Source organism: Notothenia coriiceps, unplaced genomic scaffold, assembly GCF_000735185.1.
Source record: "Notothenia coriiceps isolate Sejong01 unplaced genomic scaffold, NC01 NC01_scaffold00022042, whole genome shotgun sequence".
In the NCBI taxonomy this organism is placed as follows: Eukaryota; Metazoa; Chordata; class Actinopteri; order Perciformes; family Nototheniidae; genus Notothenia; species Notothenia coriiceps.
This window is the reverse complement of record NW_011354743.1, coordinates 34,541-48,696: the sequence shown is the minus strand read 5'-3', so window position 1 is coordinate 48,696 and position 14,156 is coordinate 34,541. Positions and strand designations below refer to the sequence as shown.

The 14,156-nt window shown below is 38.5% G+C and overlaps 1 protein-coding gene across 1 annotated transcript; it reads left to right on the top strand.

Annotated features, from left to right (window-relative positions):
• Positions 1–6,367: 6,367 nt before the first annotated feature.
• Positions 6,368–10,560, top strand: LOC104953649 (homeobox protein EMX1-like; the record flags this gene model as incomplete). The annotated part of the gene is made up of 2 exons (XM_010780619.1): positions 6,368–6,552; positions 10,255–10,560. Coding segments are annotated over 2 exons (359 nt in total), but the record flags the coding sequence as incomplete, so codon positions are not given.
• Positions 10,561–14,156: the final 3,596 nt, after the last annotated feature.

The following is a 14,156-nucleotide window of genomic DNA, read 5'->3' as shown; positions in this document are numbered from 1 at the left end:
TGATCCGAACACCAACGCACAACCCACTGCACCACACGCCTCCCAAAGACCTCAGAACAGGAGTGATGTGATCCACTTTCTTAGTGTCAGTGAGGACAGCAGCGCTCTGAAGTACCAAAAGTAAAAGTAGGCAGGAGGGCTCTTTCAAAGTATTTATTATATCATCCTGTTTTTATCACGAAATAAAAATATGTTAATCTTCTAGTTTGTCAACGTTGAGCGGATTTTAGAATCAGGAGGGATGAAACCCTCGTTAATGGTCTCACATGCAGAGCACACAGCACACACAGTGACATGTGTTCTCTGCTTTTAACCCATCCTAGTACCAGGAGTCTAGCACTAGGAGCACTGGGCAGCTATTGTACAGCGCCCGGGGAGCAATGGGAGTGAGGGGGGAAGGGGGGTGTCCGGTGCCTTGCTCAAGGGCACCACGGCAGGGTAGGAGGTGAACTGGGACCTCTCCAAGTAGCAGTCCATATTTTAGGTCTGGTCGGGGACTTGAACCGGCGACCCTACAGCTCCCAGTCCAAGCTCCTACTGACTGAGCCCCTGCTGGACTTTGTAAAATACATGATTGATAAATTCTGCATTACATCATATGGAAGAAGAAGAAGGAGAAGGAGGAGATGATGAAACCTGCTTTATTTGTCATTGAACCCATCCTGTAGTGCACTGGGCAGCTATTGTGAGGGGGGTGGGGGGGGGTTGGGTGCCTTGCTCAAGGGCACCTCAACACTGACCAGGAGGTGAACTGGCACCTTCCAGCTGTACCTAAAGCATACAAATGGAAATGCTCAAGTATTTTATGTATATTATGTAAAAATAATACTGCATGTGAGTCTGGTTTATGTGCACTTTGCCAAATGCCCACTCCTATTTAATGTATTCTGCAGAACAGCTATTTTAGAATATCAGCGTGCATTTTCAAAACTATTAGGTTACGGTAATGACGAGAATTAAAGCCTATTTTTCAAGCCAATCAAAAGCAAAGTCCCGATTATATATAATGACTTAATGACTTTTTAAATCTAAATGACTGAAACCATCAGACTCCATTCAACCATCGCTATTCAATTAAGAAGAAAGGACTTCATCAGAAGTTTGAAAGACACACAACACATTCAGATATATGTAACACGATATAGTGATTTGTAATTATGCACAAGTAATTATCCAGACTTCTTCTCAACGATGGGAATTCAATTGTGGAAATTTGCTCAGTATAACCGGCTTTTATTTAACAGTAAATTATTCACCTTTTTCCCCCAAATAAACCCTTAGAGAATCCCAGTGTCCTTGGGTTCATCTACTCGGGTAGTTTGTTTGCTAAAGCTTGTTGTTTTATAAGCTTATCTGTAGATGAGAGGGATGATTGGACTCTGCAGCTCTGTTGAATTGGATCTCAAACACGTAGTCCGTTTTTTATTTGATCACAAAATACGAACTGGAGGAAGGGAAACAGTCCAGCTCCAATCTTCTCCACACTTTTTGTTGACTTTCTCACTATTTTTGAATCTTTTTGGGATATGAATATTGAAAATCATCATTAAAACTTTCCTATTAAACCCTTAATCAGGAGCTTTAAAGTGTGTCCGTTTTCAATAAATAACTAAATTGTTATCAGTTTACATAGTGGCTCAATTCAAACAAGCTTTATTGACACAGACAATGTGACAACACACACACTGATTGGTTAATCTTGCTGTCAATCAAGTGTCGTGTTTCCAACTGCCAATTTGTATTTACTTGGTGCGTCTTCTTGTCCTTCTGTTAAAGTAAAGCCTTCGTTTGAATACACACACACACACACACACACACACACACACACACACACACACACACACACACACACACACACACACACACACTCATTTGCTGTATACTCTTAGATTTGGATCTTTTTAGATTTTTGTATCTAAAATTGTAAAATATCTGACTGTTTGAACTTCTTTAAAGCTCACATACAACAGTTCAAACATGTGTTCAAAGAAAGTCAGAGGTTTCCAATGATACTAAACTTATTTGCAAGTTTTCATGCAATGCATAAAATACATTTTTGGCTTTTATTTTTCTGAAAATGTTGCTTTGTTGAAACATTTTCTCCCCGCACAAAGTTCAGGCATTATTCACACATTTTTGACACCATTTTTTATGTCCAATTTGCTAAGTCTCCAAAGATACCAAATCAATCAGATTGACGTTTAATATAATTTAAACATGTTGTTTTTAAATAATGTTTCAGGATTAGGTAAGCAGAAAGGGAAATATCAATATAGATATTGAGATGGTCTTGTGTGTGTTAAGCCTTGTGTTGTGTTCGAAAGCTGTTACCGTTCATGGTGTTCGCGGGTACATTTTCACCCATGATTTATCTCAGTCCAAGAAAAAAAAAAAAAATACTATCATCCAATATTGGTGTAATTACATCATAACAATGCATTCATAACCGTACAATCCTGTTGTAATTGTATGGCCCCAAAACACATTACACCACATATTGCACACGTGCATGTGTGTGTTCAGGTTCAAGTGTTAGTGTACATATTCTTTGAGAAAGGTGGAGTTCCTGTGGGGGGAGGGGGGCAGAGGGACGGGAGACCAGGTGCATGTTGGGAAAAATTATTGTTACAGTAGATGAAGGGGGCGGGGAGGGGGTCTAAAGTCAAAGATGAATCTTGATTGGGCCAAATTTGACCCTGACTCACCCACAGCATGCTGCTGGGTCTCCCCAGACCCCAACACCAAAGAGACCTTCAGACTTGGCTAAAATATAAAAATCAGTTTTGTAGTGTTTATATATCTGTTGTGGAGGATATCATGAAGCCTTGTTCAGATACAACAAACTAGAGCGTAGCTATTATATGATTTGAACTTGAAACGGGTCACGGGAGACCCCAACACAACATAAGGGTTAAGTATATGAAGTTCGAACACACGAGTTCACTTCTACATATCAAGAAACCCCAAAACATGACCTCTGCAGCTGCTTTTGCTTCCAAGGAGAAATAGAACATGTTTCTATCGTTTTTGTTGTTGTTGTTGTTGTGAAGGAGTCTCTACTGTCATTACTGCTGCACGGTGTCATTACCTGCTGTTAAACCTTCAAACTACAGGTCATTACAGACCGCTCTAAAAGCACCTTTTAAACAAATCTCAGGCGTTTCATTATCTCTCCCCAGCAGCTCAGTTTGAATCAGAATCAAGATAATTGCTCTCCATTTTCACATCAAACAAGGAATAACCTTTGTGTGAAATGGTGCATTCATGAACTCAGTGAGATCAATACAAATGGAAAAATAAGAGCTAAAACTTGTTATAATTAAATATTTAAATAAAATAATAAATACAATTATAAAAAATACAAAAATGAAAAGAAAACATGGCAAATGAAAGTAAAAACACTTTAAGAAGTTGTAGTATTTTGGAGATATACGAAATTGTCAGAGCGATGTGCAAAGCAGAGTACAGTGGCAGTGGCTCAGTCAGGAGTGGACTGTGAGCCGGAGGGTCGGCGGTTCAAGTCTCCGACCAGACCTAAATATGGAGTGTGGACTGCTACTTGGATTGATTGATTGATTGATTGAAAAGTTTATTAACAGCTTGTATATTGGGTACAGTACAGTACAGCTCAAAACATACAATTGTTAAGGGGATGCAGACCAGAGAAAGACTTTCGTTTTGTTTACATCAGGGTCCCTGGGCCCTGCCGTGGTGCCCTTGAGCAAGACACTGGACATCCCCCTTCCCCCCTCACTCTCATGGCTCCCCGGGCGCTGTACAATAGCTGCCCACTGCTCCTAGTGATAGACTCCTGGTACTACGATGGGTTAAAAGCAGAGAACACATTTCACTGTGTGTGCTGTGTGCTCTGCGTGAGAGACCATTACAGAGGGTTTAATTCCTCACAATTGTAATCTAATAAATTATAAATGGAGAAATAAAGAAAATACAAATAAAAAAACTGAGCAAAATGAACAACATTTGGCAAAAAAGACCCTAGAAAAGATAGGTAACATTGATAATAGTAGAGTAAATCAAATGGTTAACATAAGATGGAAAATATATCGACTAAATAATAAATAGATTTACTACAGACGTTTTTTCTCCTTGCGCAGTTTGCCTCTTTTAGTCTAACGTATAAACTTTTCCACCAACATCTCATTTATTGGTGTTGTTGTATTTCCATGCATTAGCTCTTGCAAAACGCTCGGTAACTCGATGCCAATTTTGACATTAAAGCATCGTCTCGTGTTGTTTGACCTTCAACAGAAATCAACCGTCACATTTGCAAGCCGAGGCTCCCGTCTGCGACTTTGCATATGAATAAAATCCTCCGATGCTAACGTTGGCTAAAAGGCGTGAGCGCAGATCGTTCTTCTTCTCTTGTCACACGCCATCATTGTTTTCGGCTAACCGACTCTTTTGCGTGCGACGTGACGGCGGCGCCTACGACTCTTTTCACTCGTGCAAACATTTGTTTTTATGTAAAATATTATTGTGAAGGTTTAACAGAGAATTAAAAGCAGACGTTGAATGTGGGTTTGGGTTGAAAGAGAAACTCAACGTTCGTTTTTTACCGACAGATTTACGGCACGGCAACGCGTCCGATAAACAAATTAGCTTCTCGCTCCTGCGATAAAAAATCAAATCCCTCAAACACTTCAGGAAAATGAGACGAACCCACATGGGAAAACGTTCTTTTATAAAGACCTGCGGATAATATTTCACTCGTGTGTTAGCAGGAAAATGTTCTTAGGTATGCAAAGGTAACGATGCACGCTCTTTGTGTTAGCACAGGTGGAAAACAGCAATACTTTTATTTTACTGTAAGTTCGAAGTTACTTCAATTAAACATATTAGAGTAATAAATGTATTTCTGTTTTATTTAATACATTTAATAACCAAGAAACGTTTTAATTTTGCCTTATTTTGATCACTAGCATTAGTTTTCTAACCTAAAGCTAATAAAAAATGTCCACCACATGTCAGCACGTCCTTCTTTTGTTTAAAACCAAAGTATATTCAGGTTATAAAGAAACAAAACTAAATTTAAGAAACAAGATAATGAGTGAATGACCTACACAAGTGGCAAAAACATATGAATTTATAATAATAATGAACGTGATTTCACTCTAATGTATTTTATACAAAAAATGTATTAATTAATAATACAAATTGTAACGAACAAAAGATCAAATAATATGAGAAATAATTGTGTTAAAAATCACCAAAGGCTTTGAGCTTCAAGACAAAAACTGAAAAAAACTAATGATAAATATTTCTAAAAAGATATTTAGATATATTTCTGAGTAGAAAACGGGACTGGGCTTTTTTTAATTTGGTTGCAATTACGTCATCGAGTTTGTGGTAAAATGTTGAGTCAGGCTTTAGTCTGCAGTGTAACTGCAGATCGAAACACACACACACACACACACACACACACACACACACACACACACACACACACACACACACACACACACACACACACGTCTCTTCGTGTCTCATGGCACGCTGTGAGGATCAGTTTTATGACATTTTATGTGTTTAAATAAAACAAAACACAATTTTATTTTTTTTGTTTTATTTCTCTCTGCATGTTTTTTTGGTAAATAAAAACTTTGCAACATGTTAACAAAATAAAGCAAGATAAAATAAGGAAAAATATGTAACTTAATAAAAACCATGCAGTTATAGAAATGTTGCCATGATCCTAGTGTTATGTCACGATTTCAGTTTTTTCTGTCTTTTTATGGGTGTTATGTCGCAATTCTGTTCTCCCTGTGTCTTGTCTTCCTTCCTGTGTCTGATTGTCTTTTTGTGTTCACCTGTTGCCCTTGTGTTTCCCTTACCCAGCTGTGTCTTGTCCTGTGATTACCCCTCTGTGTATTTAGTCTTGTCTTCCCCTGTGTTCCTTGTCGGTTCATTGTCTCCCTCCATGTTGGTCAGTTTGTGTGTTGTTGCTACCTTGTGCTAACTGTGTGTTTCATGCCATGTTTTTGTTCATCAGCTCTTAAATTAAAGCTCACTTTTTGTTCCTAGACCTGTTTACCTTTTTTTGTATTCTGCATTTGGGTCCTACCTTTTTCCACGCATTCTAACAAATCTATAAAGTTACGTTTTTTGTTTTGAAGAATAGAAGAATATGGCAAATGTATAAGCATCGTCATTTATTCATGTGTATATTATATTTGTTTGTTGTTTCTTTATGTATGTATTTGCTTTAAGTCATTTTATTATTCTTTAATGCACTCTTAATATGTTTACTTCAGTGAGGTTTTGAATGCAGGACCTTTATTGTCACAGAGTTGAGTCAGTACTCGAATGCTTGGTATCTCAGAGTGTTAACCCCCCGTGTTGTGTTCAGGGGAAGACGGCAGTCCGGAGAACATGCTTCTGCACGGCCCGTTCTCCAGGAAACCCAAACGCATCCGGACGGCGTTCTCTCCGTCTCAGCTGCTGCGTCTGGAGCGAGCCTTCGAGAAAAATCACTACGTGGTCGGAGTCGAGAGGAAACAGCTGGCGAGCACACTCTGCCTCACAGAGACTCAGGTGGGTGCCATGGGAAACTGAGGGGGGGAGGAGGGCATCATGGGTAACTGAGGAGAGCATCATGGGGAAATGAGGGGGGCATCATGGGTAACTGAGGAGAGGATGGAGCTGGAGGGCATCATGGTTAACTGAGGAGAGGGAGGAGGGCATCATGGGTAACTGAGGAGAGGGTGGAGGGCATCATGGGTAACTGAGGAGAGGGTGGAGGGCATCATGGGTAACTGAGGAGAGGATGGAGGGGAGGGCATCATGGGTAACTGAGGAGAGGGAGGAGGGCATCATGGGTAACTGAGGAGAGGGTGGAGGGCATCATGGGTAACTGAGGAGAGGGTGGAGTGCATCATGGGTAACTGACGGTATGTCATAAGAAGTCAAAGTATTTCAAAAGGTCAGAAGGAAAGTCTCAGTATATCTTTATGAATTCATAGAATAAATATCTGACTGTGTTCGTACTTTCTGAGACACACACACTTCACCTTCACTATCATTAGTTCTAATAGTTATCTTGAGTTCATGGGCGTGCGGTTCCTCTGCCGCTGCCTTGCTCAACAGCTGTCAGTCAGACTCATAGTTTTCCACGGTGACGACACAGGCGCCTGGCGGGGCTCCAGCTGACAGGAAGTGAGCGTTGGTTAGTCAGCGCTGATTGGGGTGTTTTTGCTGCGTTGCTTCGGAGACGCGAGTCCTGACGCCAGTGAATCACCTGGGATCTTTATGATCTCACTGCAGAGACATAATCCATCAATCAGGAGGGATTAGTCACTTCTGCAATCACTGACGAGCTACTTCAGCCAACAACTGTTTCAAAACTTTAATAAACAGACGTCAACTTTATTTTCACGGCTGAGTGGAAGAAAAGTATTTAGCTGAATCCGCCGCAGAGAGGAATGAGTGCGAATAGAAGATCTATTAATAATCCTTAATGTTTGAATAACTATATATGTAATTTTATTAATCCGTTTAATGACTAGTAATGTTAATACTCATTTATCAATGCTTTACACAGTCTAGAACTAATTAACAAAGCTTTTCACTTCATGATATTCACCTTTTTTTTAATCTAAAAATAAAGCTTTTTTTTTTTTTTTAAATGATCCACCACTGGACTACCTTTCTGTTAGTTTAGATGACGTCATATTTAACATTCAAAACACTTTTTACACCCCGTCAAGCAATTTACAAGTCACTACAGTAACACAACAATGTACACATTTAAAAAAAAATCATAATTATTTATTTAAACCATGTAAAATGCAAATACCACACGCTTTACACATTATGAGAATTAAAACCAAAGCTTCTAAACCAGGGGGGTCAAAGTCAAATACACAGTGGGCCAAAATAAAAAAATGGGTACTAGTCGAGGGCCGGACTGGTTCAATGTTTATTGCAAAACGTATTGAAATGAACTTATTGCACATATTAAACCTGGAACTAACAAAGCTTAAATTATTGCCTATAAAAACAACATTAAACATTAAATAATCAGTTGCATTCATTTCTTATGGCTCTATCTGCAGCTTTTCCAGAGTCAATTCTTATGATATCATTTTACCACAGGCCAACAACAGCTTCAACAAAACTATTTCCCTCAAAGAAAAAAATAAACATGCCCTGTTGTCGTGAGATACTTGGCATCTCATCTTGGGTGCAAGGTCATCAATGTTTGGGCTCAGGCTCTGAGCTGAGGAGACCCTCAGGATGGAGTGAAGGTGTGCGTGCAATATACCGGCGTGCCAGATCTAATAGTAATTAAACATTATCCTGCGGGCCGAAATTAAATCCACCAAGGGCCTGATTTGGCCCCCGGGCCTTGAGTTTGACACATGTGCTCTAAAGTAACAAGCAGTCTGACTTCAATTTGATTTCTCTCTCAGTGAGGACTAGACTGCAGAAACAAACATTAACACAATTAAACACACACAGTCATACGGGTTGATTTCAGTCGTTTAATTAACTGCAAATGGTGCGTTCAGGTGTCTTTTTTGCATTAAATGGCTTATCGATCAACAGTTAGAACTTATTTAATCAAAATGTTGCAGCTGATTTGTTGTAATGTACCAGTCCTTTATGAACTATAACTAAATGTATTTGTATGATACGAATACCACCAGCTGTTCACAGTATGATAATTAAAACCAAAGCTTTTAAAGTAACAAGAAGTCTGACTTCAATTTGTATTTTTTCTCAGAGCGCAGCCAAACAATGAAACCCCCTGGCCCTGGCATATATCTTTCCTTCTGAGTTTAAGCCGTCATTATTGAATCATAATTACCCGTCAGATATTAAGGATTCACCTGAGGGCCGAGCTGTCCTTCAGATTGAGAGGCAGAGCGCAGAGCGAGATCTCAGGTTGCACAATGTGTCAGACAGGACGTGTTTTAACAGTCAGGCGCATGTTTTACCAGCTATCAGATATTAAATCACTTCTAGCTTTATCGCTGTCAGTGGCTGATAGCAGAGCTCAAAGGTGACACACTACATGTTGCGTCCATGGGATGTTTTATTTCAGACTAATGGAAGGAAACATTTAAATCCACTTTCAGGAGTTTATTTTAATAACTTTGTCTATTTGTACCTGTTGATCTCTCCTAAATTCACTCAAAGTTAGAAATACATAACGCCTCATTTACATTTTAAAACATAACATCTCAGGAAACTTTTACCTGTTTTCACACACACACATGTAATGATGATTTGACCTGTAGGGATGATTTTACCTGCATTACCTTACACACACCTGTAATCATAATGTCCCTTGTTTAAACACACACCTGTAGTGATGATTTTACACACATTAACACACCTGTAGTGATATATCTACCTGTATTAACACACACCAGTAGTTATCTATCTACCTGTATTAACACACACCAGTAGTTATCTATCTACCTGTATTAACACACACCAGTAGTGATATATCTACCTGTACTAACACACACCAGTAGTTATCTATCTACCTGTATTAACACACACCAGTAGTGATATATCTACCTGTACTAACACACACCAGTAGTTATCTATCTACCTGTATTAACACACACCTGTAGTGATATATCTACCTGTACAAACACACACCTGTAGTGATATATCTACCTGTACTAACACACACCTGTAGTGATATATCTACCTGTATTAACACACACCTGTAGTGATATATCTACCTGTATTAACACACACCAGTAGTGATATATCTACCTGTATTAACACACATATGTAGTGGTGTACTTAACTGTATTAATACACACCTGTGTTGATATATTTACCTGGATGGTGAATATATTACCTGTATAAACACACACCTGTAGTGATTTATTTACACACATATGTTGTGACGTATTTACCTGTATTAACACACCTGTAGTGACGTATTAACACACACCTGTAGTACTGTATGTGTTTACCTGTATTAACACACCTGTAGTGACGTGTTTAACTGTATTAACACACCTCTAGTAATGATTTTACCTGTATTAACACAGTAATAATTGTACCTGTATTAACACACCTGTAGTTAACTATTGACCTGTATTAACAAACCTGTACTGATTTATTAACACAAACCAGTAGTGATGATTTTATTGGTATTTACACACACCTGTAGCGATGGTTTTACCTGTATGAACACACCTGTAGTTAACTATCTACCTGTATTAACACACCTGTCTCTCTCTCTCTCTCTCTCTCTCTCTCTCTCTGCAGGTGAAGGTCTGGTTTCAGAACCGCAGGACGAAGCACAAGCGTCAGAAGTTGGAGGAAGAGTCTCCTGAAGCGCTGCAGAAGAGGAAGGGCAGTCAACACATCAATCGCTGGAGGGCGGCCACACACCAGCCGGGGGGCGGGGGGGAGGACGTGGACGTGCTCAGCGAGGACTAGGCTGCAGACACACACACATGAACACACACATACACACATAAACACACACATATACACACACAGTCATACTGGTTAGTGTCAGACATCCAAAAGTGTGTTCAGGCGACTTTTTCAAGTTTAAAAAGCTTTTAGATCCACAGCTAGACCGAATACAATGACATTGTATCAGCTAATTTTTAGTTAGTCTATTAGGTGCATAAAACATGCAGTCATTTGGCCAAAAATGTACTAATTTAAGCCTTAACTGTTGCAGGAATGTTGGTAGAATATAACTACAACTACTGCAATGAGAAATACATTGAACTACTAACATTTGCATAAATAAAAAACAACACATATGGTCTAAATAATGAGCGCTAAATCTCCTGACTATTTAAAATTCAATGTTGGAATTAAAGGGACAACATACTTTTGTAAAAGGCGGACCCTGAACACACCACATGCCAACCTTAGTGTGCCAGTAAGGCAAAGCGGTGAGGACGAAGATTAATATTTGATCTTGCCTCGTGCAAAAGCCTGCAGGAGGATTATACAGGACTCAAAATATACCTTACACAATTGGAAAGTTACCAAATGTATCTTTGTATAACAGAGGATATTGCGTCCGTGTTGTAACACGCTGCTGACAAACCAACAGGTGGAGGCAGGTGATTCTGCAAATCAAAAAACATGCAGGGAAACAATGATGAGTTTATTAATCTGTATCAAATATGAACTTACAGTTTGATTACGGCTCAGCTAAAAGATTCATACTGTGTCTAAATGTCTCACTAAACTGGTAAGATATGACAATGTAAAACAGAAAAACTGTTAAACTCTTAATTACAGTAATATTCTGACATGAAATGTTAATTTTTGGACAGTTTTGAATTCTCTTATCAGATGAATAACACACCCACAACACACATCTACACAGAACATGCATACACATCTCACCTTCCCGAGGACTGATGGATGTCCCTGAAGGCATCACGCTCATGCAAACAGCAGGAGGTCAAAACTCTGCTGTAAAAGATGAGGATAAAAAAAAGAAGACACTCTGATCAGCCACAAAGGAGGGCTACAAAAACACAAAACACTGAACCTCCCTTTTGGAGTTGGACTAAAGAGGATACTCAACGCTTCCGAGAGGCGAAAAATAAACGGGAAACCAAACGCAGCTGTTGACTGTCGGTGGATTTTTTTTGGTGCCAAACGAAAAGCCAGAGTTTCCTGGAAAAAAAGAAAGGATTAAAGTGAGAGAAGAAGCTGGTTTCTGAGCGTCTGTCCGCAACAGACGGCCGCCGGCTCGCAGGAAGTCTGCTCAGCTGAACAACACGTCTGAAAAGAGGAAAATATGGTTCCTCCAACACAGAAGAAGGAACTGAAAAAGTTTTCTGTAACATGTATCTGCAACGATTTGAAATAATAACCCACCTTGAACACTGTCATGTGCCCAAAAAGCATCTTGGTGTGATGTTCTTCACTTCCTCTTCTTCACAAAGCAGGGTTTTAACTTTATTTGCAGCAAAATGTCACGTTTTTAGACTCGGAGAATCTGAATTTGAGTTTTACGATAAGAGCAAGGTACAACGTTGTCTTTGTCAACTTGTTAAATTGTTAAATAATCATGGAATCAACCACATTTAGCTTCTGATGAATGGGATGATTGGTCACATTTATGATATGATTATAATAACGTAAATTGTCACAAAAAAAAAAACGTTTTTTAGGATTTAACCAAATGTTTCTGTGTTATTTGACTACAAAAAATGACGATTTGTTTTTAAATCACATTGTTTTTAAATCACTTGCATGCCTCCACAGTGAACCACAGGCGAAGCTGGCAAAGCATCATGGGAAGTGTAGTTCCGTTACAAGTTGACAAAGACACGTTTATTCTCTTAATTGAATAAGCAGAACATCACAGACTGAATATATTTAACAAATGGAGTTTAATTTATAAATTAAAAGTCAAACTTCCTGTTGGAGGAACCTGATATTTCTTGTTTTCACAAAGTATTTTCTGCAGAATCTCCCCAAATGGAAAAATATTGACCTCTAACATGTTTGTATAACCCTGACTATATTTCATATTGTTTTTATTGTCAACAAATATCACGGCTCTCAGCTCCAAGCCCATCTACATCAACACTTATAAACACTTATATATAGTTCCGTTGTTTAAAAAAAGGCTTAAAACATTTCCTAAAAAGGATGGAAATAGTGCCTTTGGGACTATTTTACGTGGCGTATCAATACTTTTTTAAATGCGGTTTGTTGACAAGAATACAAATATGAAATCATGCATCCTTCAGGACTTATATTACATTTTTCAGGGCGGGATTTTTAATTCAGCGGCATCAGAAACCAGCTTTTTATTCTACCGGTAGTTTGTTTTGGGTGTTTTTTTGGAAACACAAGAAAAAGTAGGTATTTATGTAAAAAAAAGTATTCTATGCATCTGATGTGTATATAATGATAATAATAATAATAATGATAATGATGTGTGGATTTTTGTTTTTCACTGCATACGTTCATCTGTTTGTTTCTTTTTCATGGACAGATTTACCTCATCATCTCCTTATGTAGCACTTCTTCTTAGTCAAATCTATTTTTTCATCGTTTTAGGATCGAATGCACTAACTGTACGCCTCGTGTCCTTTCCTCGGAGCGAAAGGGACGGAAAACGACAGAAGCTTTGTACTTCCTGTGCGGACATTTGGAAAAATATAAATAAAATGAGATTGAAATCAAACGTTATGTGTGTGGTTTGAAGTCTGAAATTGTGAAGATAAATTGGGTTTTCTTCGAGAAAAATTGTTATTTTTTATGCGAAAAATGTTTATGCCTATGATCTGGTGGATTTTTTGTTAAGTGAAAATTAAGAGTTTCTTTTTAATAATAATTTTTATAAATAATATCACAGCCTTTAATTGAATTTTTATTTTGAAATGTTTAATACAAAGTTAAGTAGAACCAAAAAAGTCAGAGTTTATTATCCCTTTACTTATTTAATAGATTTTATTAAAGGGGACCTATCATGCAGAATGCACTTTTTGATGTCTTTTATACCTAAAGATGTGTCCCCGGTGTGTCAGGGAACTCAAGCAGCGTCAGAAAATAAAACCCTCTCTCTTTTCCTCCGTACCCAAATCTCTAAAAACGGGGGAACAACGGAGCTGATCCAGATTTGCGTCCGATATGACGTAATATCTGAAATGTGGCTCCACGGCCCTATCAGAAACGTTGCTATCAGAAACAATGCCCGACTGTTTTGGACGTAATATGGTCGGTGTTTACATTAGCATCGCTAACACTCAGAGCTAACCTGTACTGGAGAGCATGTGTGTGAAGAAGCAGGAAGTAAAAAGGAACTCACCTTGTGGTATAACCGGCAAGAGAGAAAGCCTTTGAGCTCCATACTGTTTCAGAGATAATCCTTGATAATCCATGATATGGCGTTTCATCACCGCAGTATTTAGTTTAGACAGTAGCTGCCGGGTCTCGCATGAGCTCAGACCCCTCCTTTTAAAGCTTTATACCCCAAATCAGCACTTTAGAAACAGGAAGTGAAATAGAGGGATATGAGGCATGGCTAGAATGGGTGATCTGTTTGGTATTTTGAGCAAAACACTTCATAGACATGCTTTTATATATTTGTATATATCTGAGACCTATGCTATTGCCTAAATATAGCATGATAGGTGACCTTTAAATTATATTAAATTGATCAGGTTTATTAAAGT